The sequence below is a fragment of the Staurois parvus genome, unplaced genomic scaffold, assembly GCF_062004578.1.
Source record: "Staurois parvus isolate SC_StPar_1 unplaced genomic scaffold, SC_StPar_1.0 ptg000097l, whole genome shotgun sequence".
Lineage (NCBI taxonomy): Eukaryota > Metazoa > Chordata > Amphibia > Anura > Ranidae > Staurois > Staurois parvus.
In genome coordinates this window covers 5344568-5372320 of record NW_028317893.1, presented here as the reverse complement: position 1 = coordinate 5372320, position 27753 = coordinate 5344568, and the positions used below count along the sequence as shown (strand labels likewise).

The 27753-nt window shown below is 40.8% G+C and overlaps 1 protein-coding gene across 4 annotated transcripts in view; it reads left to right on the top strand.

The window, feature by feature from the left end:
* MPPE1 (metallophosphoesterase 1) overlaps window positions 1-27753 on the top strand; it is a 120192-nt gene that overhangs the window by 3191 nt on the left and 89248 nt on the right. For all 4 annotated transcript variants that reach the window (XM_089671026.1, XM_089671027.1, XM_089671024.1 and 1 more), the window contains exon 2: window positions 16408-16766. In XM_089671026.1, the coding sequence (XP_089527152.1) occupies window positions 16501-16766 (266 nt within the window). In that variant the 5' untranslated portion in view covers window positions 16408-16500. The remainder of the gene's footprint in view (window positions 1-16407; window positions 16767-27753) is intronic.

The following is a 27753-nucleotide window of genomic DNA, read 5'->3' as shown; positions in this document are numbered from 1 at the left end:
ATATTGATTGCTTTGTGTGAAAGATATAGCGTCTACAAACTATGGTAATGGAATTTACACAGCTTTGACTTCGACTGCTCATCACATTTCTTGAGGTGCTAAAATACCAGGACAGTACAAACACCCCCAAATGACCCCTTTTCGGAAAGTAGACACCCTAAGATATCTGCTGAGAGGCATATTGAGTCCATGGAAGATTTATTTTTTTCCACAAGTTTCTGGAAAATGACAAAAAACTTTTTTTTTTTTTACACAACGTTGTCATTTAAATGATATATTTCTCGCACAAGCCATGGGTATATGTGGCATTACACCCCAAATAACATTCTGCTACTTCTACCGAGTATGGGGATACCACATGTGTGAGACTTTTTGGGAGCCTAGCCACATACAGGAGCCTGAATTCCGATGACCATTTTGAAAGCCTGAAGGTGCGTAACTTCCTCATTTCACTTCGTCACTACCTATCACAGTTTCGAAGGCCCTGAAATGCCAGACTAGCATTAACCCCCCCCCCCCCCAAATGACCCCTTTTTGGAAAGTAAACACCCCAAGAAATTTAAAAAGAGGCATGGTGAGTATTTTGCAGATCTATTTTTTTTTTCTCACAAGGTTTTGAAATATAAAAAAAGAAAAAAAATATGTTTTAAGTTTTTTTCTTCATTTTCCAAAAACCTGTGGCAACAAATGAGATCTGCAAAATACTCACCATGCTTCTAGTCAAATTCCTTGTGTGTCTACTTTTTGGGGGGGGGGGGGTGGTTGTGCCATCGTGGCATTTCAGGGCCTACGAAACTGTGATAGGTAGTCAGGTAGTGTAATGAGGAAATAAAGCCCTTTAAAAACCTGAAGGTGCTTATTGGATTTTGGGGTCTTGTACTTGGCTAGACTACTAGAACGTCTCTCACATGTGGTACTCCCATACTCGGGAGAAGTAGCAAAATTTATTTTTGGGAGTAATTCCACATATACCCATGGCATGTGTGGGCAATAAATCATTTTAGTGACAATTTTATGAAAAAAAAATTTTTTTTTGGTTATTTTCCAAAAACTTGAGGTAAAAAATAAATTCTACTATTGATTCAACATGCCTCTCAGCAAATAGTTTGGGGTGTCTACTTTCCAAAAAGGGGTCGATATGGGGGGTGGGGGCATTTTATGCCCAGCATTAGAAGTTTATGCCACACATCACTCACTCTTCTAACCACCTGAAGACCAAGCCTTTTCTGACAATTTTTGTTCACATGAAAAAAATCTGTTTTTTTGCTAGGAAATTAATTTAAACCCCAAACATTATATATATTTTTAAAACAAACACCCTAGTGAATAAAATGGTGGGTGCTGCAATTTTTTATGTCACATAGTACTCATGCAGCGATTTTTCAAACTCAATTTTTAAAAAAATAAATACACTTTTTTACTTTTAATGCACAAAAACACAATATATTGGCCAATTATTTGGCAAAATGTAAAAGATGATGGTATGCCGAGTAAATAGATGCCAAACATGAAATGCTTTAAAACTACGCATGCCCCGTGCAATGGCGACAAACTGCATACTTTTTAATATCCATAGGCAACGTTTTAAAAGCCTTTTACAAGCTACAATTTTAGATTTACAGAGGAGGTCTAGTGCTAGAATTACTGTCCTTGATCTAACGTTCGTGGCGATACCTCACATGCATGGTGCAACTGCTGTTTCCATACTGGCACAGGGTCAACGCTCACGCTCATGCGCGAGAGTACTTCTTTTTTTTGAGTTATTTTGATTTTTTAAATTCTTCTTCTTTTTGATCACTTTTAATGCTATCACAGGAAATGCAAATATCCCCTATAACTTCAATGGGCATTGTCATATATTCTTTTTTGAGAAATCTGGGGTCTATCAGACTCTACATCTCTCCTCTGCCCTTACATTATCTAATCAAACCAAGATCGGTGTGATCAGATGCTTTCCCAATTTACAAATGGCGCTGTTTATATCCTGCGAATCTGAAGTGATGAAATGCTCGTAGCTTCTGATTTCTTAGTCTATAGAGATGATTGGCACCATTCTGGTCTCCAATCAGCTCTATGGTCAGCTGGCAGAAACACCGGCTGCATTCTCAGGTTCCCCCGATGGCACGGGACTGCCCGAGAAGGCCGTGGAAGGCAGCGAGGGAGGGGGGAGCATCATCTCCCACTGCTTGTTAAAGTAATCCTGCAGCTAATTAGCCACTAGGATTGCTTTTACATGAAAGCCGATCGCCGGCTGAGAAAAATAATGCCAGGATGATGCCTGCAGCTGTAGGCATCATCCTGGTATAACCATTCAAAGTCCAGTGATGTACCAGTACGTCGCCGGTCCTTGTTGGGTATATATGCTATGTTCTTTTTTTTTTTTTTGTATGCAGCCTCTGGGCTAAGTGGGAAAAAAACAGAAGAAATCTCTGCCAGAAAAAGTGTGTGGTATGCCCACCATTAGAATATACCTCCCTGCATCCACCCACTTCTAAGGGTGGGCACACATTAGTTCACACTGTGCCACATGCGCCAGTTCCAAGATTGTACAAATGTCTAAGTAGTGGCACACTTGAATAAAAAATTGTACACATATAAGTGGTAACCCATATGGAAAAAGGATGACACCAAGTCCCAAACTATCTTGCCACTGCTCCCCATGTAGTCCGGGTATCTGGGGGGCTCCACGCGACTATCTTTTCCCTCGTAAATCCGAAACATATAAGTATGGCCTGTTGCCCTCCCACAGGTCTTATACATCTTGACCCCATATCTGGCACCCTTGCTGGGGAGAAATTGTTTGAATGCAAGGCGGCCAGAAAAGTTAATGAGGGACTCATTGTGGCAAACTTGCTCATCCTTGTTGGAGCGGAGTCCCCCTTTACACTCTCTTTTTCATGTTCTGTCTGTGTATTTGAGGTCTTCCTGGAATCCTTCCTCATATCCCCCTTGCATTCCTGTGAGGCAAACTTTATCTCCTGGCAAATGGTGTGGAACAACCAGGAAGACATGAGAAGTGGAGCCAGCCAGTCTGCGGAGGTGTTACTTTTATCACCCAAAACTATGTAGGCCCACTCATTATCAAACCGACCAGAATAAGTGCACAGTCCTCAGGTCAACTGTATGGTTCATATCACGGGATATGGAGCTGGTAATTTAGTGTAGAGTTTCCCAATGACCACTCCCAAGTCAGAGCCCCCCCTCCCTTCCCCTGAGAGGGACCTTTAAGAGAGTGAAAAGTTTTTGACACTCACTGACAGAGATCTCCCAGCAACATCGTAACAAGGGGAGATCAAAGAACCTTTCTGCTCTGCATCTTGAATTTGCTAAAACCAGGCAAGGCAAGTAACTTACCCTGTAATTTCCTCGCTATTCTATATTTGCTGTGTCTTTATATACATATATATATATTTTTGTGACATCTTGTAAATATTTATTTGCATCCGACGCTTTTAGCAAAAATCTTTCTTTCTGAAAGTGTTAAACTGTTTCTAAGCGCTTACTTGCAATTCACGAATCCCTGCCTTTGAAGAGACGCTACTGTTTGTTATATACCTCTGTATAACAGGTCTGCGGACCGTGCTATATAGATCAATATTTCAATCATTATAGTGTATATTTGATAACGGGAGTTTCCCAGTCTCCGACAAAAGTGGTGGTGGCAGTAGAGGGTTAGTTGCGTAACTAACCCGACCCAGTAACAAGCGCATTCAGGCTGCAGGCACCGATTGTAGTCCATTAGCTGGGCAATCGCTGTGTAGGGTGCAGCTGGGTGGGGCCTTGTTACGCGCGTCACACCGCGGTTTTGGATCGGCCGGCCCTTTCTTTCACGAGTTTGGTGAGAAGGTCTGGGGTCTGACGCCGTGGGCGTGACGTATTACTGTTAGTCGCGGCTGTGCGATTGTCGCCTGTTGGTGACGGCGGCCGCGGGTCATGACACTCATCAACGCAGATTTTTTGCTGGGGAGTATAGACATCTGCAAATTTTTCGTTAAGGTGATTTACGAGGGGCTGAATTTTGTGGAGCCAGTCAAATTCAGGGTCACCTTGAGGATGACAGAGTGTATTGTCGTTGAAATGCATAAAACATATTATACTTTCATATCTATGCCTGGCCATGGCAGCAGAGAACACGGGCATATGATGAATGGGGTCTGTGGACCAATACAACCGCAATTCATTTTTTTTTTTTAGTAATGCCCATGCTGAGGGTTACATCCCAAAAAAATTTAAATTCGTAAACCAAAATGAGTTTCCATGCGAATGGTCTGGCAAGGTTTGAATTTGGGTTGGTGGAGATAAATTGTTGTGCATATAAAATGCTTTGATTCACAATCAATGCATACAGATCTTCCGTGAAAAACAGCTCCAAAAAATCAAGGGGAGTAGTTACATTTGCTGTTTCCACCTGAATTCCGGGTTGGGCTGTGAATGGGGGAAATACGGGTGCTGCAGAATTTGTGGGCTGCCAATCAGGATTTGCAAGCACATCCAGAAGGATACTAGGGGCTCTATGGGTCTGTGTGCGATTTCATGGTTGTTGCAGGACACTACTTGTTCTCCCACTGCACCAGCTTGTATTGCACTTATGGTACTCACCACATCACCAAGTGATACTGCAGTGCTGGTATGTGAAAGACCAGGATGTAATAGACCGCTGGTGCTTACCAGTTCACCAAAGGTAGTGCGGCAGTAGTACTGGCACTCTGCTGCATGTGAGAGTCATAAAAATGTACCGCAAAGTCCTAACAGAGATCAGGCCTGATTCTGCCAACACTGAGTTTTGTTTGTATCAAGTGACAGTGACCTACTGACACTGCACTTGCTGGGGGAGAAGGGTGGTGGGAAAGTGCAGGTGCTGGCAGGTGCAAGCAGGTGCCAGGGCTTATCCCGCTAATGCTGCGTTTTTGGGGACGCTATACTAATGTGAATGCTGGTATAGTGCTGATCTGATCAAAGATATTGATCCGTTCAGACACCATACTAGCAATGGAGGTTTATTGTGTATGAGCGTGTTCCTGGCAATCAAGGGGTTAAATGTGATTACTGGGCAGTCTGACTCTATCTGGGAGGGGCGTGAAAACCACAGGAGCGTAAATCACACATATAGATTTTGTGCACCCGTGCCTCCCTGCAGCAGTATTTCTGTTATAGGGTGGTTAGGAAGCGGTTACTTATGCGGTTTGTGTTATGGCGCTGCGTCAGTTTAACTGACAATTGCGCAGTCATGCAACACTGCACCAAAATGGAATTTTACGTACTTTTTTCCCCACGAATTGGGCTTTCTTCGGTGGTATTTTATTGCCTGTGCGTTTTTTATTTTTTGCGCTTTAAAAAAAAAAGACCTACAATTTTGAGAATAGAAACAATATTTTGGACTTTTTGCTATAAAACATGTCCAGTAAAATAATGTACAAATCAAATTTCGTCATAAATTTTGGCCAAAATGTATTTTGCGACATGTCTTTGCTAAAAAAAAATCCATTGGTTTACGTGAAAGTTATAGCGTTTACAAATGGCGGTATAGATACTGGATTTTTTTTTATACTAATAATAGTGGCGATCAGCGACTTATGGTGGCGATCAGCGACTTATGGTGGGACTGCGGTGGACATTCTGACACTGGGGGGGAACTGACTTGGGGTCACTGACATCCCCAGTGATACCAATACAGTGATCAGTGCAAAAAAAAAAACACACTGTACTAATGGCACTGGGGAGGAAGGGGTTAACATTGGGAGGCAATGAAAGGGTTAACTGTGTGAGGGGAGTGTTTCACTAGGGGGCGGGGGTGTGTGCTTCTCTGTTGCACACTGTTCCCGAAGGCTGTGTCCAGCGATCCGGAACAGTGTGTTGAAAAATGACAGGGAGGCGAGCTCCATTGAAAACAATGCAGCCTTCCTCCCCGTCAGTGTTTGCCAGCTATCGCCGGGCTCCGGCGGGTAATCACCAGCCGAGACCCGTTGATTGTCGTCCGCGATCGGTGCCACGGGTAGAGCGGTCGCGCACCTTGTGCGTGTCCCTACCCCGAAATGCAGGATCACATTTGTATACGTGATCCGGCGCTCAGGGGCCACCATGTAGCAGTATATGTACTGCAGGCAGTCCCCTAGTGGTTAATTACTTTCCGACCAGCCCATGCAGACATACTGCTCTTTTATACATGTCAGCAGATCATGTATGTGTACAAGCCAATCAGCAGGTCCCGGTCAATGGGCGGGACTTGCTGAGCGAATAACAGAACAGAGCTCCATTTTGACAAACACAGAGCTAAGTACAGACAGCAGCGATGTGCCCTTTTTTTTCCCCCCGAGGCAAAATTGGGAGTAAAAGCAGCACACATTACACTTGTTAGGTACACTGTTCACCCTTTGCCCCTAGATGTTAACCCCTTCCCAGCCAGTGTCATTAGTACAGTGACAGTGTATGTATTAGCACTGACCACTATATTAGTGTCAGTGTCAGATTTCCCTCCGCATTATTAGATATGTGTGACGGGAGTCACTTTGGGTGGGGGCCCATGTAACACAGCCCCCTTTGGAGAGGTGGGGAGACCCCTGTCTCAGCTCCCCATATTCCTATTATGTGTAAGCCACCCTGTGCCTGTTAGGGGTACAGGGTGATCTGTCCTGCTATTGTGTAGACATGTATAGGTGGGGTGTGGGGGTTGTTCATTGTTTAATGCCACATGGTTGTCCCATTGTTCTATTGTGTGTCTTGCTTGAGAGCAAACTATTATGGGGTATATGTGTTTGTACTGGCTTGGTGGGGGGGGGGGTGTTTCCGGCAGCCCTTCCTCCTGATGGGACGGCCTGCTGATGTGTTTCCTGTTACTGGGTGTATTTCCCCGCCCTGTGTATATATCTTGTATCTATGTTAAAATAAAGCAGTCTATTTCCTGTCTTTCATACAAGTCTGGTGCTGTTTTGTCTTGTATGGCCAGTGGTGGTGTCCGTGGATCTGTGTTCGGACAGGGAAGCGGGAGTATGACGGAAATACCCTAGTGCAGATGGGGTCCGGTTCCATTGCAATATGTAACTTAGCAGCACAGTGGCTAAATAGTTAGCACTTCCACCTGGCAGTACTAGGGTCGCTGGTTCCTGGAGTTTGCATGTTCTCCCTGTGCCTGCTTGGGTTTCCTCCGGGTACTCCAGTTTCCGCCCACTCTCCAAAGACATGCTGGTAGGTTAATTGGCTCCTGTCTAAATTGGCCCTAATATGTGTATGTATGGATGTGAGTTAGGGACCTTAGATTGTACACCCCTTGAGGGTTAGGGACTGATGTGAATGTACAATATATATGTAAAGCGCTGCGTAAATTGACGGCGTTATATAAGTACCTGAAATAAATACATAATAAAAATAAGTGTCTATACTGTTTGAAATCCAGTAATACACTGTCTCACGCTGCTCTGCACATGCTCAGTTGCTCTCCACTTTTAGGCCTTTTTAGGCACTGTGCCGAATTTGTAGAGGCCAATCTGCTGACAGTCCACACTTTAACCACTTGCCCTCCAGAGGATTTACCCCACCTCATGGCCAGGCCAGTTTTTGCTGTTCGGCACTGCGCTATTTCAACTGGTAATTGTGCGGTCGAGCAATGCTGTACCCAAACATAATGTATGTCCTTTTTTCCCACACAAATAGAGCTTTCTTTTGGTGGTGCTTGATCACCTGTGCGGTTTTTACTTTTTGCGTTATAAACAAAAAAAGACAGAAAATTTGGAAAAAAAAACAATATTTTTCACTTTTGGTTATAAAAAATATCCAATAAACTCAAAGTTAGTCATAAATTTAGGCCAAAATGTATTCTGCTACATGTCTTTGCTAAAAAAATCTCAATACATGTATATTAATTGGTTTGTGTGAAAGTTATAGCGTCTACAAAGTATGGTATATATATTGGAATTTACGTAGTTTTTACTTTCTGACTGCCTATCACATTTCTTGAGGTGCTAAAATGCCAGGGCAGTACAAACCCCCCCCCCCCCAAATGACCTCTTTTTGGAAAGTAGACACCCAAGGATTTTGCAGAGAGGCATGTTGAGTCCCTGGAACATTTTATTTTTTGCCACAAATTTTATGGAAATGACAATTTTCTTTTTATTGCACAAAATTTTCAGTTTTTGATGGTATATTGCTCATGCATGCCATGGGTATATGTGGAATAACACCCCAAAACACAGTATCCTACTTCTCCCGAATATGGGGGCACCACATGTGAGAGACCTTTTGGCAGCCTAGCTACATACTGGCTCCCAAAATCCAATGACCACCTCCAGTCTTTCAAAGGGCATATTTCCTCATATCATTTCCCCCACTATCTATCACAATTTTGGAGGCCCAAAATGCCTGGATAGTACAAATACCCTCCCAAATGACCCCTTTTTGGAAAGTAGACGCCCCAAGGAATTTGATAAGAGGCATTGTGAGTATTTTACAGATATCATTTTTGTCACAGTGTTTTGAAAAATAAAATAAATTTTTTTTTTTCATTCTTGGTTTTCCAAAAACGTGGCAACAAATGAGATCTGCAAAACACTCACCATGCCTCTTAGCAAATACCTTGGAGTGTCTACTTTCCAAAAAGGGGTCATTTGGAGGGTTTTTTTCTACTATCCTGGCATTTCAGGGACAACATTAGAAGCTTATGCCACACATCACCCACTTTTGATGACCAAGCATTTTCTGATACTTTTTGTTAACATGAAAACAGTTTTTTTTGCTAGAAAATTACTTTGAACCCTCAATTATTATATATATTTTTTTAAAGCAGAGGCCCTAGAGAATAAAATGGTGGGTGTTGAATTTTTTTTATGTCACACAGTATTTGCGCAGCAATTTTTCAAACACAAATCTTTTGGGAAAAATACACTTTTAGAATTTTAATGCACAAAAACACAATATATTGCCCAATTGTTTGATAAAGTATAAAAGATGATGTTACGCTGAGTAAAAAGATACAAAACATGACATGCTTTAAAATTGCTCATGCCCGTGCAATGGCAACAAAATACATACATTTTTATTATCGATGCTTTAAATCCTTTACAGGTCACCACTTTATATTTACACTGGAGGTCTAGTGCTAGAATTACTGCCCTCGATCTGACATTCGCAGCCATGCCTCACATGCATGGTGCAACCGCTGTTTACATTTCAGCCAGGGGGTCAAAGCATGTGCATGCAGGGGGGCAAGGGTGCTTTTTTACTTTTTAGATTTTTATTTTTACACTGTCACTTTTTTTTTTCTTTTTTTAAATCACTTTTATTACTATCACAGGGAATGTAAATATCCCCTCTGACTGCAATAGGCATTGACAGGTATTCGTTTTGGAGAAATCTGGGGTCTATTAGGCTCTAGATCTCTCCTCTGCCCTTACATCTTCACGTTCGTACAAAACAGGAAGCATCGTAAGATTATGACTCTTTGCCAAGAGCTGCTGCTCGCCTGGAGAAATTCGGGTAAGCGGTTGGCAAGTAGTTAAAAACAAAAAAATCTTGATTTTTTTTTTTTAACATTTATTTTATTACTTTTATTAGAATACTACAATGTTACCATAGTAACATTGTACTATTGTGAGTGTGTGTGTTTTTGGGGAGGGTGATCAGGGAATTTGTTTTTATTTACTTTTTTACACTTTGCTTTTCAGGAGAATTAAAGATCAGCAAAGATTGCTGTCATGAATCTAACTCATTAATGAACTGTCATGAATGAGTTAGGTATTTGACAGCTCAAGATAGTGATTGGCTGGAGCTGGTCACATGGTACAGGGTGTTGTGATTGGCCCCATGTATTATGTGACAGCTGTGGGACAATCACAGCTCACTAGGAGGAGAAGCAGAGCTGTTATGAATGAGATTGATTGATTTGATTGTAAGCTTTGCTTACAATGTGATCGCTGGGTCCCATTCACCAGGATTTTCATTTTGCTGTGTCTGCTGCTTCCCTGTGTTAGTACAGCCAGAGCAACCTACGAGTAGGTCGATTTGCCTGTAGCTGCCGCCCAGCCACAGTACATTGCGAGCGGAAAGCGGCTAAAGCAGAACTAACAGGAATGCCAACTGTCACATTTGCTTGTGTTCTCAACCAAACTGTCAAACCATCAAATGATTGGTGTTATAACTGATTATATATGCATTACCATGGCAGTTGCAGATCAAACAGATTAAAGCTTCCTTAGCTGAAAAGGATAGGAGGGTTTAGGTTTGCTTTAACTGCTGCTCAGGGCTTTGGGCTTCAACAAAATTGCAGGCTGCAGCAAGAAGAAACAAGAGCAATGCTGGAGGCAATTTACAGCACACACTAGTTTTGGTAGCATAAATATTAATGTGGAATGTATGTTCCTTGCTAAAGAACATTATTTTTTATCAATTGTTATGATTAAAGTTCTGCTTTAACATGAGAATATAATAATATTCCTGTTATAGTGCATTATTATTAAACATGTGTGAGTGTTCTTCCACATCTCTGCTGGTTACAGCTTGTATTTTTGTAGAACAGATTTTGTAAGCTAGGCGCTTTCTCTGGTTCCAGAAATGCTTACAATCTTTATTTTGGGTACCCAAAGCCATTTCTCTGTATTTGTACATAGTTTTAAAGTCTACGTTCACAATGTTACACCTGTATTTATACACACCTATAGACCTGTAAAATAAATAAAAAAAACAAATTCCTGTAAAAAATGTGTATCTGTTATTTTTTTTAAAAGGTGAACTTCGTATTTAACTTGTTTTTTCTACAGTGCATGTGTCAACTACACCATCAAAAGGAGAAATCCAGTAGATAAATAACCAGTGGAGTTATGTTACAGGTACATTCATTAGAACTGGTAGAGCTGGTATATCAACAACACTGAAAGCTTCACTACAACAGCAATGTGAAGGAAAAACATTCATTAGAATAATTAGACTTTGAATGTTGCTAACCACCTATATTTCATTGATGGACAAACATAGGCAAACTTTGTCTTTACAAATGTACTTTATTGTGTATACTTAGCAAAATATTGCATTTCTTTTTTAGTTTTGTTACTGAGTTACAGATAGCTAAATCTCAGGAGGTGTATGTCACCTGTGGGATCACTGCCTGTCATTTACACATCCAATATATTTCTGGCACTCTAACAGGAGACCTGCAGCTCACCTACACAATATTCATCCTGTTATTTGTCTGTCCTCCTCTCCTTTTGTCCAGTTACAGAATGATTTGTATTCTATGAACCCATGTTTAATCATCTAAATTACAAAACATTCTGTAAATGGGCAAGTGGAGGAGAGGGGCAAACATGTTATTTTATTGCTACCGATATTTTACCGGTACTTAGATTTGAGATTAGACTACCTTCACACAGCTACTTAACCCCTATTCAATCAGCGCAACATACCCTAAAATAATATGATGGTGCTCTAAATTATTGCTGCTAAAACACTGTTGGTGACTTCACAATACCTGTACCAAAATGAACAACAATAAACTATAGCGCAATAGACTAATATCTCATATAAAAAAAATTAAACATTTATATATAACATAATTTGAGTGGTATCCTGTTAACTGTGGAGGAGATCAAGATGTTGCATAAAGGGCTGAAATTTGCTCCTGTTAAAAATGTGAATATGTTTGACACATATATTAACATTCAAAGGTTAATGACAACTTTGAATGTTAGAAAATATTTTTTGTCCAATCCAATTCTTAAATCTTCTTCCGCACAGGATGGACAATATACCCATTTTAGGAATAGATCTACATTTAATCCCCCCAATGTGGACAGTTAATTCATAGACGTTTTTAATAATTTGTTCATGATTTAGAGAGGTTGAAAGTAAAAAAGGTGCAGGACCCCATGTTTATTAAAAAAAAGGTATTCAAGCATTGGAAAATAAGAAAGATGTTATAATCAGACCTGCAGACAAAGGTGGGCTTAGTGTTGATGACCAAAACATTTTATAAGAATTAAATTAATAAGTTATTGGAAGATAGAAACACATATAGGTTGTTAAATAAAAACCCCATTAAAGAATATAAAGTTGAATTAGAAAAAATAATTACTAAAAGCAGTTAAATGTTAACATCCTTAATGAGAAAGTGGCGCAATATCTTTTTACCCCTCCTCATGCAGGACCCCAGTGATATATTGTTTGCCAGAAATACACAAAAGTGGTACCAACCCTCCCCCCTGTAGATCTATAGTGAATAGGGTAGATTCCCTCACATTAATGTTGTGGCAATACATACATTTACAACCTATAGTCTCCTTCACAAAGGCGTATTTGAGAGACACGAAGCACTTATTACAGATGTTGGATGAGACTTCTAACCTTAATGCATGTTTTCTGGTTACAACAGATGTCAGCTCGTTGTATACCATAATTAAGCACCAAGACGCTATGGAGACAGTAAAATGGGCATTGTCATTGTCTCATATATCTAGGAAACATAAAATTTTCTTGTTGGAGAGTCTGAGTTCTAGTCTCCAACATAACTACTTCTTGTATGACAACCATTACTTCCATCAGATAACCGGTGTGGTGATGGGAGCTAGTTTTGCACTCAGTGTGGCCAACATATTTATGGCCCACTGGGAATCAGAAGTAGTTTTCAATAACAAGCCAATTGGTATGCTATAAGAGATATATAGATGATAAAAAATTTTCTTAAAAGACCTTCATTATCGGTTGTTTGGGAGGCATTTTAGTCCACGGAAGCTGATTATAAATCTACCCAATGTGAGTGCAATGAAGGTCTTTTAAGAAACATTTTTATGACCCTCATACAGTATTATACTATCGGTATTTTCTTTTATACTTTATATTTCCCTATGTGGAATTGTTTTGGAAGGAGACTCAGTAAGAAATTGATAAAAGGATAAAACATCTGATGAAACTACACTCCACCTCTAAGCCTGTTTTTGATTCCCAAAGCCATATCAGCTAGAGAATCCACTTTATCAGGTGAGTGTGGGGGAAATGATTTACCACTGATGATGTGAGCACGCTGGAAAATTTATGAAGTTTTATATTCTTTTTCATTATATCACTTTTTTTTAGGACATCAGACTTTAATTTTGGACTTTCTCTTGGACTTGCATATTATTTAAAATTTTATTTCTTATTATTTGCGCTGTATCACTTTATGAGTCTTGTTTGATGTTTTGTCATTTTTTGAACAGCAGCATTTATTTTTATTGATTATTTTTTGGCGCAAGATTTAAATTTATAATAAGGATATTTATAGCTTTGAGGGATCAGGTTTTCTTCACTTCCTGGTCCAGAGGTGATCTTAGATGGCCAGTGACATCACTTCGGGGTTCAGAAGTGATCCAAGATGGCCAATGCCATCACTTCCGTTGGTCAGGAAGTGATGTCATTTCTGGGGTTAGGGAGAAGGGATACATGGGTTATTTAAGGGCTCCACGTTTGCCAGTTCTCTGCCTACTGAGGAAGTCCGAATCTGGGGCATAACGCGTATAGGTGGAATGAGTTGAGCCCTAGAAGTTTTGAACTGATGACCATCTGGGAGAGCGGGGTAGTGAGCCATGTAATGAAAATACACATTATTTGCTGGCTCGTTTCTTACATTTTGTAAGTGTTTTTAATTTGGGCGCTAATAAATTGTTTTATAAATAGCACTATGGTTCCACTTTTCTGTTTTCCATAATACATATTATATGAGAGCGTCAGCTGGAGGAGTGTATACTTTGGCGGTCCTGGGAGAGGAGCTGGAGGAAGACCACAGAGGGTATACACAAATCTGTCCATATGTTGAGCGCATAATGACTTATTGATGAGGTCATAAAGTGAGGTGAGCAGGTTTTTCACCTAATGATGGTGGCACGGTTGGCACTGAAGAAAGAAGATTTATTTTATACATGTTGCACAGTGGTGTTATAAGAGACTTTTTCATGGGACTTTACTTATTGTTTAATATATATTTTTATGACATATTAGTCTGTTGTGCTACACTTTATTGTTGTTCATTTACCTTTACACAGCAACTACATAACATGCAATATCATTGAAATAACGAGCTAAATGAAGGTTAAAAATGCTTTGTGAATTGACTGTTCTAGGGCAAAGAGAGAGCCTGGTGTAAGCTATTAATGTCCAGATTTGTATCCTACACAGGGCTATGGAATCCCCGAGTGACAATCTTGATTGGCCCAGTACTTTCACATGCACCTACATACCCAGATGTACATGTTATTTCCTTCTGTTCTAGAGCAGAATGGAGTTACTAGGGAACAAACCTAAGCATGTGCTGTTTTGGGGTGATTACAGCAAATGTGTTGCTATGCCCTGAATGGACAAAGCACAAGTTAATTGTAATGTCCCTAAAATGTTATGTACAACAGTGAATCTGAGATAAAAAACGTGAATTAAAAAAAAAAGTAATGAAACCCTTACAACAGCTTCCTAAATTTTAGATACATTGCAAACATTTTTTTTTCAACATAAATATGTGGGAAAAAGTACTTTGTATCAAGGTGTTCATTCTGTGCAGTGGCTTCGTGCACTTGAACAAGTGTAGGATATTCTTCTTCAGTAGTAATGCAGAGCTGTGATTATTGGCTCTCATCTGCAGACATTCAGCAGAGCAGTGAAATTACTATCTACAGTTGCAAGAAAAAGTATGTGAACCCCTTGGGATTACGTGGAGTTTTGCATGAATTGGGCATAAAATGTGCTCTGAACGTCATCTAAGTCACAACAATAGAAGAACACAGTCTGCTGAACATAATACTACACAAACATTAGAAGTTGCCATGGTTTAATTGCACATAACATGTAAACATTCACAGTGCAGGGAGGAAAAAGTATGTGAACCTTTGGACTTAATAACTGGTTGACCCTTCTTTGGCAGCAATAACCTCAACCAAACGTTTCCTGTAGTTGCAGATCAGACCTGCACAATGATCAGGAGTAATTTTGGACCACTCCTCTTCACAAAACTGTTTCAGTGTAGCAATATTCTTGGGATGTCTGGTGTGAATCGCTCTCTCAAGGTCATGCCACAGCATTTCAATCGGGTTGAGGTCAGGACTCTGACTGGGCCACTCCAGAAGGCGTATTCTGTGCTGTTGCAGCCATTGTTTTGTTGAATTACTTGTATGCTTTGGGTCATTGTCATGTTGCATCACCCATCCTCTGCGGAGCTTCAGTTGGCGGACAGATGGTCGTACGTTTTCCTGCAAAATGTCTTGATAAACTCTGGAATTCATTTTCCCATCAATGACAACAATCCGTCCAGGCCCTGAGGCAGCAAAGCAGCCCCAAACCATGATGCTCCCTCCGCCATGTTTTACAGTGGGGATGAGGTTTTGATGTTGGTGCGCTGTGCCTTTTTTTCTCCACACAGTGTTGTGTGTTCTTCCCAAACAACTCAATCTTGGTTTCATCTGTCCACAGTATATTTTGCCAGTAGTGCTGTGGAACATCCAGGTGCTCTTTTGCAAACTTCAAACGTGCTGCAATATTCTTTTTGGACAGCAATGGCTTCCTCCGTGGTGTCCTCCCATGTACTCCATTCTTGTTTAATGTTTTCCTTATTGTAGATGTGTCAACAAAAATGTTAGCATGTGCCAGAGATTTCTGTAGGTCTTTAGCTGACACTCTGGGATTCTTCTTTACCTCATGCAGCATTCTGCGCTGTGCTCTTGCAGTCATTTTTACAGGACAACCACGCCTAGGGAGAGTAGCAACATTCCTAAACTTTCTCCATTTGTAGACAGTCTGTCTTACCGTGGACACATGAACATCAAGGATTTTGGAGATACTTATGTAACCCTTTCCAGCTTCATGCAAGTCAACAATTCTTGATCGTAGGTCTCCGAAGAGCTCTTTTCTGCGAGGCATGGTTCACATCAGACAGTGCTTCTTGAAACCAGTAAACCCAAAACAGGTGTGTGTTTTTTAAGGGCAGGACAGCTGTCAGCAACACATCCAATATCATCACACTGATTGGAGTCAAGGTTGGCTCACTCCTGGCTCCAATTAGCTCTGGGAGAAGTCATTAAGCTAGGGTCTCACATACTTTTTCCTCCCTGCACTGTGAATGTTTACATGTTATGTGCAATTAAACCATGGCAACATCTAATGTTTGTGTAGTATTATGTTCAGCAGACTGTGTTCTTCTATTGTTGTGACTTAGATGACGTTCAGAGCACATTTTATGCCCAATTCATGCAAAACTCCACATAATCCCAAGGGGTTCACATACTTTTTCTTGCAACTGTATGCACACGGTAATTTCTTTTGTTTGTTTTTAGTTGGCATGAAACTTTTGCACGTTTCATTTGCAAAGTTGAATATTTTATAGAAAATATATGTAAAACTAAGTACACGTTCTGTTTTATGAAAAAAAAAAATATGTATATTTGAACTGTGTTCTGTTTCTTGTTGCAGGAAAGATGTAGCCATTTTGATCCAGCCTTTGGAAAGGCAGAGTCCTGCGAATGGATGTTGCAGTGATCGCTGAACTATCCGAACATTGTACACATGGCCATGTTGAAAAGTGGGTTTGGTACAGAGAAGAATTCCCTTCTTAACAGAAGTGTTCTCCTGCTGAAATTTCTGACATTCATCTTTCTAGTAATTTTTTTTTGTGAGTTTTTGGTTTACTATTTTGTTATAATTCAGTGTGCCTGGCCAGACCTGAAGAATGCTCCTAGCACACACAGCTCAACACCTCTGAAGGCAATGTTTTTATCGGACACTCATCTTCTGGGTGAAATACGGGGTCATTGGTTTGACAAACTAAGAAGGTAAGAGCATCCAAGGCAAAGGTAGACTAAATGACATTAAATGATCATGCTGAATATTCGAACACCAGTGATAGCTGTTTGATTGTGGGGGCTAATGTGAATATGATAGATTTTGAATTAAATCACACTTATAGCGGAGCTCCACCCAAAAGGAGAAGTTCTGCTTTAAGAAATCCTCCTCTGCCTAGCTTGGCATGTAGTTATGGAGGGGTGGTGAGTGGGTACCTAGTTTTGATACACATGCGCACTCAGCTGTGATACTGCTAGTAAAGAACTAGCCCAAGTGAGGACGGAGCTGGATCCTGGGACAGGTAAGTGCCTGTTTTATTAAAAGTAAGTTATAGGATTTGTAGCTGCTGACTTTTTTTGATTTTTTGATTTTTTTTTTTTTCAGACTGAACCTCCACTTTAAGTATGTGCAGATATAAAAGATCCATAATTATTCTACTTAAGTGTTAATTCATATACTTCATTTTTGAATAGTGCCGCAGCTTGCGTTTGTGCTACCCTCTGGGAATTGCCAGTGCATAAAAATTCAGACTGGTAGAGGAAAGGGCATCCATGAATTTCAATTAGGTTTTATTGAATTGCACAGTGCTGTGAACGTAACAAATGGAACTTGCTGGGGGGAGGGGCTGGAACATAGCGGTGATCGGACGCTAGGAGCAGGAGCTCCCAATGCCTGTGAAGGAGGGATAGGAGAAATCCCCCTCTTGCCTGTCTCCCTGCTGCTGTACCTTCGGCCGTGCCTTCTCGGGCGGTGTCTGGCGGCCTGGGGAGAGGAGATAGTCTCAGTCTCTCTCTCTCTCTCCGTTGGCCGGCTTAAAGTTCTGTGTGGCGGGTGAGGAGGCTGAAGCTGTGAACGCTGGAGAGGTGGATACGCCCAAGGAACGGGAGATGATTGCCTGGGAGCCACTGCAGCATTGTGTGTGTCTCCTGGAGGGGAGCCCTGTGTGGGGCAGTGGAGTGAGCAGGAAGCTGCACCAGTGCTGTCAGAGGAGTGTGCTGAGAGCTTACTGAAGCCACAGAGAGAAGGGATACTGGACGCCCGTAGGTTTGGCGGTTTTCCACGGAGGGTGACCCCCCCCTTCCCGGCTAAACTACCGAGGACCAGAGACCCCTGGTGAGTCAAACACCCACTCTGTACACGGGACATTAGTTTGGAAAAGAAGGAACTGAGACCCATTTAGATGGGTTAAAGATAGTGGGACTGAGTTTCCGCAAGCAAGTAGCAGTAAATCCTTCCTTTCTTCCTCTGATTGTACCCACTTGGCTTATAGGTACTGGAGAAGGGGGTGTTAAGGCATTAGAAGATGCTGTAATGGGGTCCTTTGATAACAAGAAGAGGAGAGGAACAAAGAAAAAGTGAGTCACCCAGGGGAAATAGAAGAAAAGGCACGAGAGGATAAATGATGTCAGAAATTAACCTATGTTTTATTGAAAACGTTTTTCCTGTTTGGGAAACAGAAGTGAGCACCGTGCTGGACTCTCTGATCAATTTATAAATAATGAGACTTGTGTTATAGAACCAAAGGGACGAGATCTGAAATCTGCTTAAAGTATTGTAACAATATGAAAAATAGATCTGTAAAAGGAGGAGGGTCAGAAACTCCACAAGTGAGCACAATAAGGAAATATCTGCCCCCACAAGAAAAAAGTCTGGAAGATCATACCATGGAAAAACAGGGAGGAAGAGGGAGTCATGAACTAGGAAATAAAAATGAAGACCAAAGCAGAATTTCACTAGGAGCATCTAATATGGACCAGAGTAACAAATTAAATAAAATGGAAAGTGGAATGAACTCTAGAAATATATACGTAGAAGAACAAAGTTCAAGTCAATAAATACCCACGAAAATGGAAATGGCCGAGATGTTCGCAAAATTAGATAAATATCTCAAGAATGAAATGGCCGTGTTACATAATGACTTGGGGCAGGTATCTCGACTAGAAGAGTCAGAAGGAAAAATAGAAATACAAGCACAAGTAATTATGAAGTTAGAAACGCAGATGGAAGACTTTTGCAAAGAACAAAGAAAGCTGGAATATAGATTAGAAGATCAAGAGAATAGGGATACAAGTAACAACTTGAGGTTCTGTGGTCTAACAGATGTAACATCTGGGGCAGACTTTAATAGAAGAAATAAGGAAAATATTCAGCCCTATAATGGGTAGGCCAATGAGAGAACAACTGAAAGTTGACAGTCCATAGTATTAATTGACCACAGGGAATTGTGTCAGAGGTTCCTAGAGATGTAATTGTGCATTTTCATCACTATGAAGATAAAGCCAATATCTGGGAGATGATACGCGGAGTCCCAGAAGTAAAGTATGAGTGGATGAGTAAGCCTGCAGATTTTTGCGGACATAGCATCAGAGACTTTAGCTACGAGGAGAGTTTTGAAAGCCCTTTTGTAAAAGACTGGACTTGCAGTTGACATTCCAGGATGGTTCGAAGGGACCAGGGAAAGTGTTGAACTAAGGAAAAATAGGTGGCAACGGGTCCCCAAATAGAGAATGGGACTGAGAAGTCCTAGTGTAGTGTACATAGGGGGAGGGGGAGAAATAGGAAAGAAAAGGAGAATTTTTTTTTTTTGTTCTTTTCCTATACAGGCTTTTAAGGTTGGATGCAGCGGGGAGGCAGGGAGAGGAGAGAAGGAAAAGAAGAGGGATTTATAATATGGGCATTGGGAAGCTGCTTTTTTTTCACAGTCTAGTGGGAATCTAAGGGAAACTGGCCCAGGTGCTCTGAGTCATACCCCAAGGAATAATCGAAGGTGGAAAATAGCCACAACTGATTCCAGGGCTAAATATGTGCCAAGGAGAAGTGGGAAGGGGGAGGGGACTGGGGAGGAGGGGTGAGGGAGGGGGAAGGAAAGTAAAAGTCACCCAGAGAGAGTTTTTCACTTAGTCTTAAAATTTGTAAATCTGTTTCCCTCTGAGTCCCCACATAGATGGAGAATAGACATGGAGTAGGAATGAATATGTGTAAGTTTATGACATTTAATGTAAAAGGATTGAAAACCAGGACTAAAAGGTATAAGATCCTGAGGGATATTCACCAATATTTTATCGATGTGATATTCTTAAAGGGGACACATTTATCTCAGGATACAAATATTGATAATAAATGTGACAAGTGCTGTAATCTTCTCAGTGCTAAAATACTACTGAGTAAGAAATGAGACCATAAAACATTAAAAATTAGTGATAGTGTCACTCCAAACAATAAATAAATCAATAAATAACAGGTGATGGTGCCACTTCAACTTCATTCAATGTCCAGTATTCATATTGACATTCATCTATTCGAAGTGTTCTTGATAACCATGCATAGTGTGTATAGATAGTGCCACACGTGAACCAACACACTCCTTATCCACTTTGGCTGCAATGCCTGCTCACCTCCTTCCTGCGACCCCAAGGGGCCCACAAGCCTTTAGGATCACCCTGGATCCTCAAGATTCCTGGTATTGGCACCTTCCTGATATTCCTCCTATCAGGTCTCCTCCACTCCTTCACTGCTATGCCTCACAGGCTCCTCACCACCGATTGTCTGCAAGCTCTCTCTCACAAAGACAGTGAGTGAAAAAACAAATCCTCCATTGTGTAGTATTTCCAATCAGTAGGGTTTATTCTTAAATAGCAACAACAGGTGACTTACATTCGGTTGTACAGTCTCAGTGCGTTCCTCTCAAGGTAAACTACAACCTCTGATAGTGACTTCCTGATAACCAGGAAAATGGCGTCCCACACCGGAAGTGCGACACTCCGGATACCGGAAGTAGCGTCTACGTATTGCCTACGCGTTACGTCACGTACCTCGTGACTTCTTCTCAGAGAAGAGAAGAAGTCACGAGGTACGTGACGTAACGCGTAGGCAATACGTAGACGCTACTTCCGGTATCCGGAGTGTCGCACTTCCGGTGTGGGACGCCATTTTCCTGGTTATCAGGAAGTCACTATCAGAGGTTGTAGTTTACCTTGAGAGGAACGCACTGAGACTGTACAACCGAATGTAAGTCACCTGTTGTTGCTATTTAAGAATAAACCCTACTGATTGGAAATACTACACAATGGAGGATTTGTTTTTTCACTCACTGTCTTTGTGAGAGAGAGCTTGCAGACAATCGGTGGTGAGGAGCCTGTGAGGCATAGCAGTGAAGGAGTGGAGGAGACCTGATAGGAGGAATATCAGGAAGGTGCCAATACCAGGAATCTTGAGGATCCAGGGTGATCCTAAAGGCTTGTGGGCCCCTTGGGGTCGCAGGAAGGAGGTGAGCAGGCATTGCAGCCAAAGTGGATAAGGAGTGTGTTGGTTCACGTGTGGCACTATCTATACACACTATGCATGGTTATCAAGAACACTTCGAATAGATGAATGTCAATATGAATACTGGACATTGAATGAAGTTGAAGTGGCACCATCACCTGTTATTTATTGATTTATTTATTGTTTGGAGTGACACTATCACTAATTTTTAATGTTTTATGGTCTCATTTCTTACTCAGTAGTATTTTAGCACTGAGAAGATTACAGCACTTGTCACATTTATTATCATATTATATTCTGATATTGATGGTTTTGGTTTATGTTTAAGTGCTATTAGTGGCATAAGAGCACTGTGAAGATTACAGCACTGGTCACATTTATTATTTTTATAGTCTATTAATTATGTTATTTTTTAAGCGCTACACTAATTTATATAGATTTTTACACTGATTAGGTTATTGGTTTGAGTGTCAGCAGCTTACTTACTAGGAGGGGGGATTGTCCATAGAAGCGCAGGAGGATTCATAATCATACAAATATTGAGTTATATGCGGATTCACCCATTAAACGTGCAAAGGGGGTAGCAATTGGGATAGCAAAGAATGTTGACTTTGTGGTGGAAGATAGTGTTCAATATAGGGGGTTGATTTTTGTTCCTGAGAGGGAAATTACAAGGAGTAGAATGTACATTAGCAAATATCTACTGCCCTAATAAGAATCCGATGGTATATCTGGAGGGTGTCTTGAAAAATCTTATGGTTTTCAAGAGAGGACAGCTGATTGTGGCAGGTGATTTTAATTTCTGTATGGATCCATGGATGGATGCATCAACATCGGCGCAGAGGGAGGTAGGTGGTAGTCTTAAATTGGTTACAAAAATGTTCTATCAATGTCAATTGATGGACACATGGCAAATTAAACATCCAAGGGATAAGGACTACACCTTCTTCTCTCCAGCACATGGGACATATTCAAGGCTGGACCATATAATGATAGAATGTAGATTTTTGGATTCTTTGGTAAAGGTTAATATTGAAGTAATCTCACTATCAGATCATGCACCTGTTACAATGAGTTTAAGGTGGTGAAGAGAGAGGATCAGAAGTAATACATGGAAACTTAATGAAACATTAATACAGGATTTGGAGACAGAGATGAGATTAAAGAAGGAAATAGAGCAATATTTTACCCTCAACGAAACTGAAGGGATGTCTATTGCTACAGTATGGGAGGCACATAAGGCATATATTAGGGGCATTTTGATATCGGGGCCAAATAAAAGAAAAACTGAGAAAAAAATTAAACTGTTACTTAAGGAATTATATGGAATTATATGATCTAGAACAAGCACATAAAAAGAACATAGATGCGGAAATACAACAGAAAATAATTTTGAAAAGAAAGGAACTAAAGGATATAATGGAACAAGAAACTAGAAGAGTATTTAACGGGGTGGCAAAGGAAAGATATCAGTGGGGAAATAGACCAGGAAAATACTTAATAAGAAAGGTAAGAGAAAAGAAATTAAGGAATTCTATAGAAAAAATCAAAGATGAGAAATGGCCTGTTTAACCACTGATATTGCTAAAGTGTTCCAAAAATATTATAGTAAGCTATATGATTTGAAAACTAATAATTCGAAAGAATCTGAAGGAGCAAAAAAGGTAGTTATATGTAAAAGAGGCCGGACTTCCTAGGCTGGAGGAGGAGAGGTTACTGGAATTGGAAAGACCAATCTCGCAGGAGGAAAGCAATGGGGTATTGATGGGCACAGCTGTAGGAAAGAGCCCGGGACCAAATGGCTTCATGTTGAGATATAGGAAATTTCAAGAGCAACTTGTGCCCAAAATGTGTGTGTATATGAGTGCATTGGGAAGGGAGATGAAAATGAGGGAAGAGTCATTACAGGGGTATATTACAAATACACCAAAAGAATGGAAAGATCCATCCCAATGCACCAGCTATAGGTCCATATCACTCTTAAATATAGACACAAAATTGCATGCTAAGGTTCTAGCAAGCAGGATGAAGGAATTGATGCCAGATTAGATTCATATAGACAAGGTGGGATTTGTGCCAGGATGGGAGGGCAGAGATAACGGATTAAGATCATTGCACCTTTTGCAAAAGAGTAAGAGGGAGACTGATTAGGCGTTGATAATGTCAATTGATGCTGAAAAAGCCTTTGACAGGGTAGATTGGGGATTCATTATGAACACACTTGAAGCTTTGGGAATTGGCCTTGGATGATTCAGTGGATAAAAAAGTTGTATACTTTCCCTTCAGCAGTGGTGAGGGTTAATGGTGCACAGTCAAAATGCTTTAAAATGTATAATGGAACAAGACAGGGATGTCCACTTTCTCCACTGCTTTTGTTATCTCTCTTAGCGACTGTTCAAAAGAGCATAAGTCTAAAGGGAATCTTGATAGGAAATGAAGAGAGCAAAAAGTAACGGCTTACGAAGACGTAATGTTGTTTTATATTGTGAATCCTAGAATAACACTACCCAATCTAATGAAAATTTGTGTTAAAATGGAAAATATACTAAGCGGGTCACAATTGGATAAGATGGATTCCACAAACGTTTCGGAAGCTTTCGGAAAATATGAGCACTTTAACACGGAATGTTATAAGAGAGTGGGATAGATTTTACAACCAAATGGGCTGGGAGTACAATTCACTGTTAATACCACTGGAGGGAACTGCTTTTTTTCCTCCAGTGAAAGAAAATATTTTAGGTAAATGGATTAAAAATAAAAATGCTCATTTGAAAGATATCACGGAAAAAGGAGAATAATGTTCTTTTTTAGATTTAATAAATAAGAAATGATTATTTTGTAAGTTTAAATGAATGGAGAAATCACCAATTGAGACACTTTGTGGTAGCCCTCCCACAGCCACTTAGGGTGATGGAGAACATACTCCCATTGGAACGTTTATTTAGTCAGGAAACAATACATAAACATGTAACTTCCTGTATTTATAAAATTCTTATTAATACGGCCTGATGTGTTTCTCCAATGTTCTTGGGAAAGTGGGGAAAAAGATCTTGGATTAAAATTGGAAGAACAAAAGAAAAGGAAAATATTGAAATTTGCACAAGGTGCTGTAGACTTGAGAGTAGTGGAAATTGACTATAAATGTTTAGTCAGATAGTACCGTACACCTACTATGGTACATAAACAATGAGCTCAGAGTTCACCTTTATGTTGGAGGGGTTGCAGGAGGGAAGGAACGATGGCATATATATATATGGTGGGAGTGTCCTAAAATACAGGAGTTCAGGCAAGAAATAATACATAAAGTTCAGGAGATAACAGGAATTAAAATACCAAACAACCCTTGGGCCTGTGTATTTCATAACTTAGATTTTACAGTGAAACAATATAAGAACATGATAATTCATTTAATAAATGCCGCAAAGGGATTAATACCTAGATCCTGGCAGAGACAGGAAATTCCTAAAATAAAAGATTGTGTAATTAGAGTGGAGTATATGTATAGGATGGAGGAACTGTGCCATATTGGTGAGGATAAAGTTGGAAAATTTAGGAAAACCTGGGAAAAATGGATAAGCTATAAACAACTAAGATATACATAGAACAAGTAGGAATGGGCAGCACAGTGGCTAAATGATTAACACTTCCGCCTGGCAGCACTAGGGTCGTTGGTTCGCATTCCCAGCCACGGCACCTCCTGCCTGGAGTTTGCATGTTCTCCCTGTGCCTGCGTGGGTTTCCTCCGGGTACTCCAGTTTCCTCCCACACTCCAAAGACATGCTGGTAGGTTAATTAGATCCTGTCTAAATTGGCCCTAGTATGTGTATGTATGAATGTGAGTTAGGGACTGTAGATTGTACGCCCCTTGAGGATTAGGGACTGATGTGAATGTACAATACATATGTAAAGCGCTGAGTAATTTGACAGCGCTATATAAGTACCTGTACTAATAATAATAATGTAGAAGATGGAAAGGGGAAATACTGAAAGTTATTAGATACTTTCACTAAGTGAGGTAGGAGGGGGAGGACAGACGATAGAGGTTAACTGAGGATCTGAGTGAATGGGGGGGGGGGGGGGGATATGGGGAGGGAGTTTTGTAAAAATTGTGATTTGGAAAATGTGTGAGTTTAATAACTGAAATAACTGTTTGTTTTATAATGTTAAAACCTATAAAAGATTTAATTAAAAAAATGGCACTTGCTGACTGGAGGAGAGAAATAGAGTTGACTCTTCTAGTAAACCTCTGTTTCTTCAATACCCATACACAGTTTTGGCCAAGCTTCTAGTAGAGAAGAGTAAGTAGTATCTGGATTAGAAATCTGGGGGAATATACATATTTTGGAAGGAAAGACAAAATGGCTCCCGCTGCTGTATCTCAGCCAGTAAGGAATTTTTGCTGATGACACAAAGGTGTGCAAAAGGGTTGATATCCTTGGAAGCGTTTGAAACATGGAACATGATTTGGCATTGCTGGAAGTTTGGTCAAAAAAGTGGAAATTGCAGTTCAATATTTTCTAATGTAAAATAATGCACCTAGGGAAAAAGAATCCCTTGAGAGATATATGAACACACATATGTAAAAACACAGTTCTGCTTTAACTGCTTAACCGATAGCAGTGCTACCTCTCGGCCGTCCTATTATAGTAGGCCGGGTGAGAGTACTGTTATCCTGGGTGGACATCATATGATGTTTTCCCAGGATCACACCCCATGGGCTGTGCTGTGGCACGATCTGTCACCTGCTATGTCCAGTGGACACAGCAGATGACAGATCAGTATTACCGGGCTGCTGCTGGTACCATGTGATTTGGCTCATGTACTATTGTGTTAATCTCTGTGATTTGGCACAGTGATCACATGGTACAGACTAGGCCATTCACAGCCCATCTGTACCATGTGATTAACTGTAGCCAATCACAGCTAATCACAATAGTGTACACTGAATGAATGATACTGTTATAAGCAACCATTTCAGATTAAATGGTTGCCTTATAACCGTAATTATTACTGTTTTATAGGTGACCATAGTGAGTATAAAAAAAAAAAATCCTGGTCACCTTTCGAAAGTAGTATTACTCTGGTTACAGTGCTTTTATGGGGTTTCGCTAAACTTTTGTTGTAAGGTCGGTAGCACCAATTCCTGTAGCAGATGTAATGTGTTCCTGCACTTAGTCTTTCATAGATCAAATACTGTTTCCATTAAAATGTGGAGTTCTGCATCTCCAAATGGCTGGCTTCAAGTACCTCTACTCTCCTTACCCTGTACAGGGTTGGTGAAATCCTCATAGATGCCAAAAGGGACAACCAATTAGGAGAATTCATAGAGTGTCTAAGGCAGGCCATACATGATGCAATTTTCTTTTCTGAAACCACGGGTTGCAGGAAGGAAAATCGCTTGAATCCCCCATCAACACAGCCAGTGTTCTCCCAGCAGGCGAAGTCGTCCCCTCCGGGAGAACATAGTGATTACTGCTAGCGGCTATAATAGCTTAATATTATTACATGCTGTTTGTACCCAAGTCGTACAACAATCGACTATGTACCTGGGGTGTAGGAGCCTGGGGGGGTTTACAGACACTAATTTCCCATCGTAAACCTGCTATTGCGTACAGAATCTAGCTGTTGTACGGTACAGTACTGTAGCTGCTGATTTTAATATTAGGGCACTTACCTGTCCAGGCATCCAGCGGTGTCCTCACCCGAGCGGATTCTTCAGGCGGCTATTGGGTGCTGGCACCACCATCTTGACTAAGGGAAACTCAAGGCTTCACTGCAGTCTCCTAATGCACACACGTGAAGTGTGCTGCGCTTTGTGAATGGACCGCAGTCTTCTTGGACCTGTGAAGTGTCCCTGTAGGCTGCGGGGGAAGGAGGGTGGGCGAACTTCCGAGTCAGTTCGGCATGGTAGTAGGTACCCGCTACCCCCTCTTCCCCCCCCCCCCAAAAGGTGTCAAATGTGGCAGCAAAGGGGGTGGGTGGAGGAAGACAAGCAGAGTTTCCCATTTTGGTTGGTGCTCTGTTTTAACAACCAGTGACAGGGAGAGGGTAGTGGTGGCAAATATGCTGCTTTGCTACACTGCATAGGCCCTGTGCTGTTCTTCCTATCTCTGCACACAAAAGTTAGAGTTGCCTTAACACCTTCCTTATTTTACTATAGGCCGGGTGGAACATTCACTGTTCTGCGATGCAATCCGTCACGAACATAGCGGGTGACAGATCAGTGTACCAGCCTGCTGCCAGTAGCAATGTGATCGCTGTGACAAATCACAGCCGATCACATGACAATTGTACACTATGGCTAGCATCCATTCATGCCTATCATTGTGTTGATTTCTGTGTTTGGTCACAGTGATCACATGATAGACAGGGCCAATCACAGCTCATCTGTACCATATGATTAATTGTGGCCAATCACAGCTAATCACAATAGTAAACACTGAACGAATCAACTTTTTTCAGTAAAAATTGTTGTTTATAACAGTGATATTCAGTCTCCAGCAAGAAGAAACTGGAGCTATGCTGAAGGCAATCTACAGTACACTCTTAATTTTGATAGCATAATTATTAATGTGGAATGTATGTTCTTTTGTTAAAGAACAATAATCAAACTGTTATGGGTAAAGTTCTGCTTTAACCTAGAGAGAGCTGGCAGACTGCACTCCTTAATTCTGGGACTCTAGTTGAAAGCTACTGTAATAAAATGTACCTTTG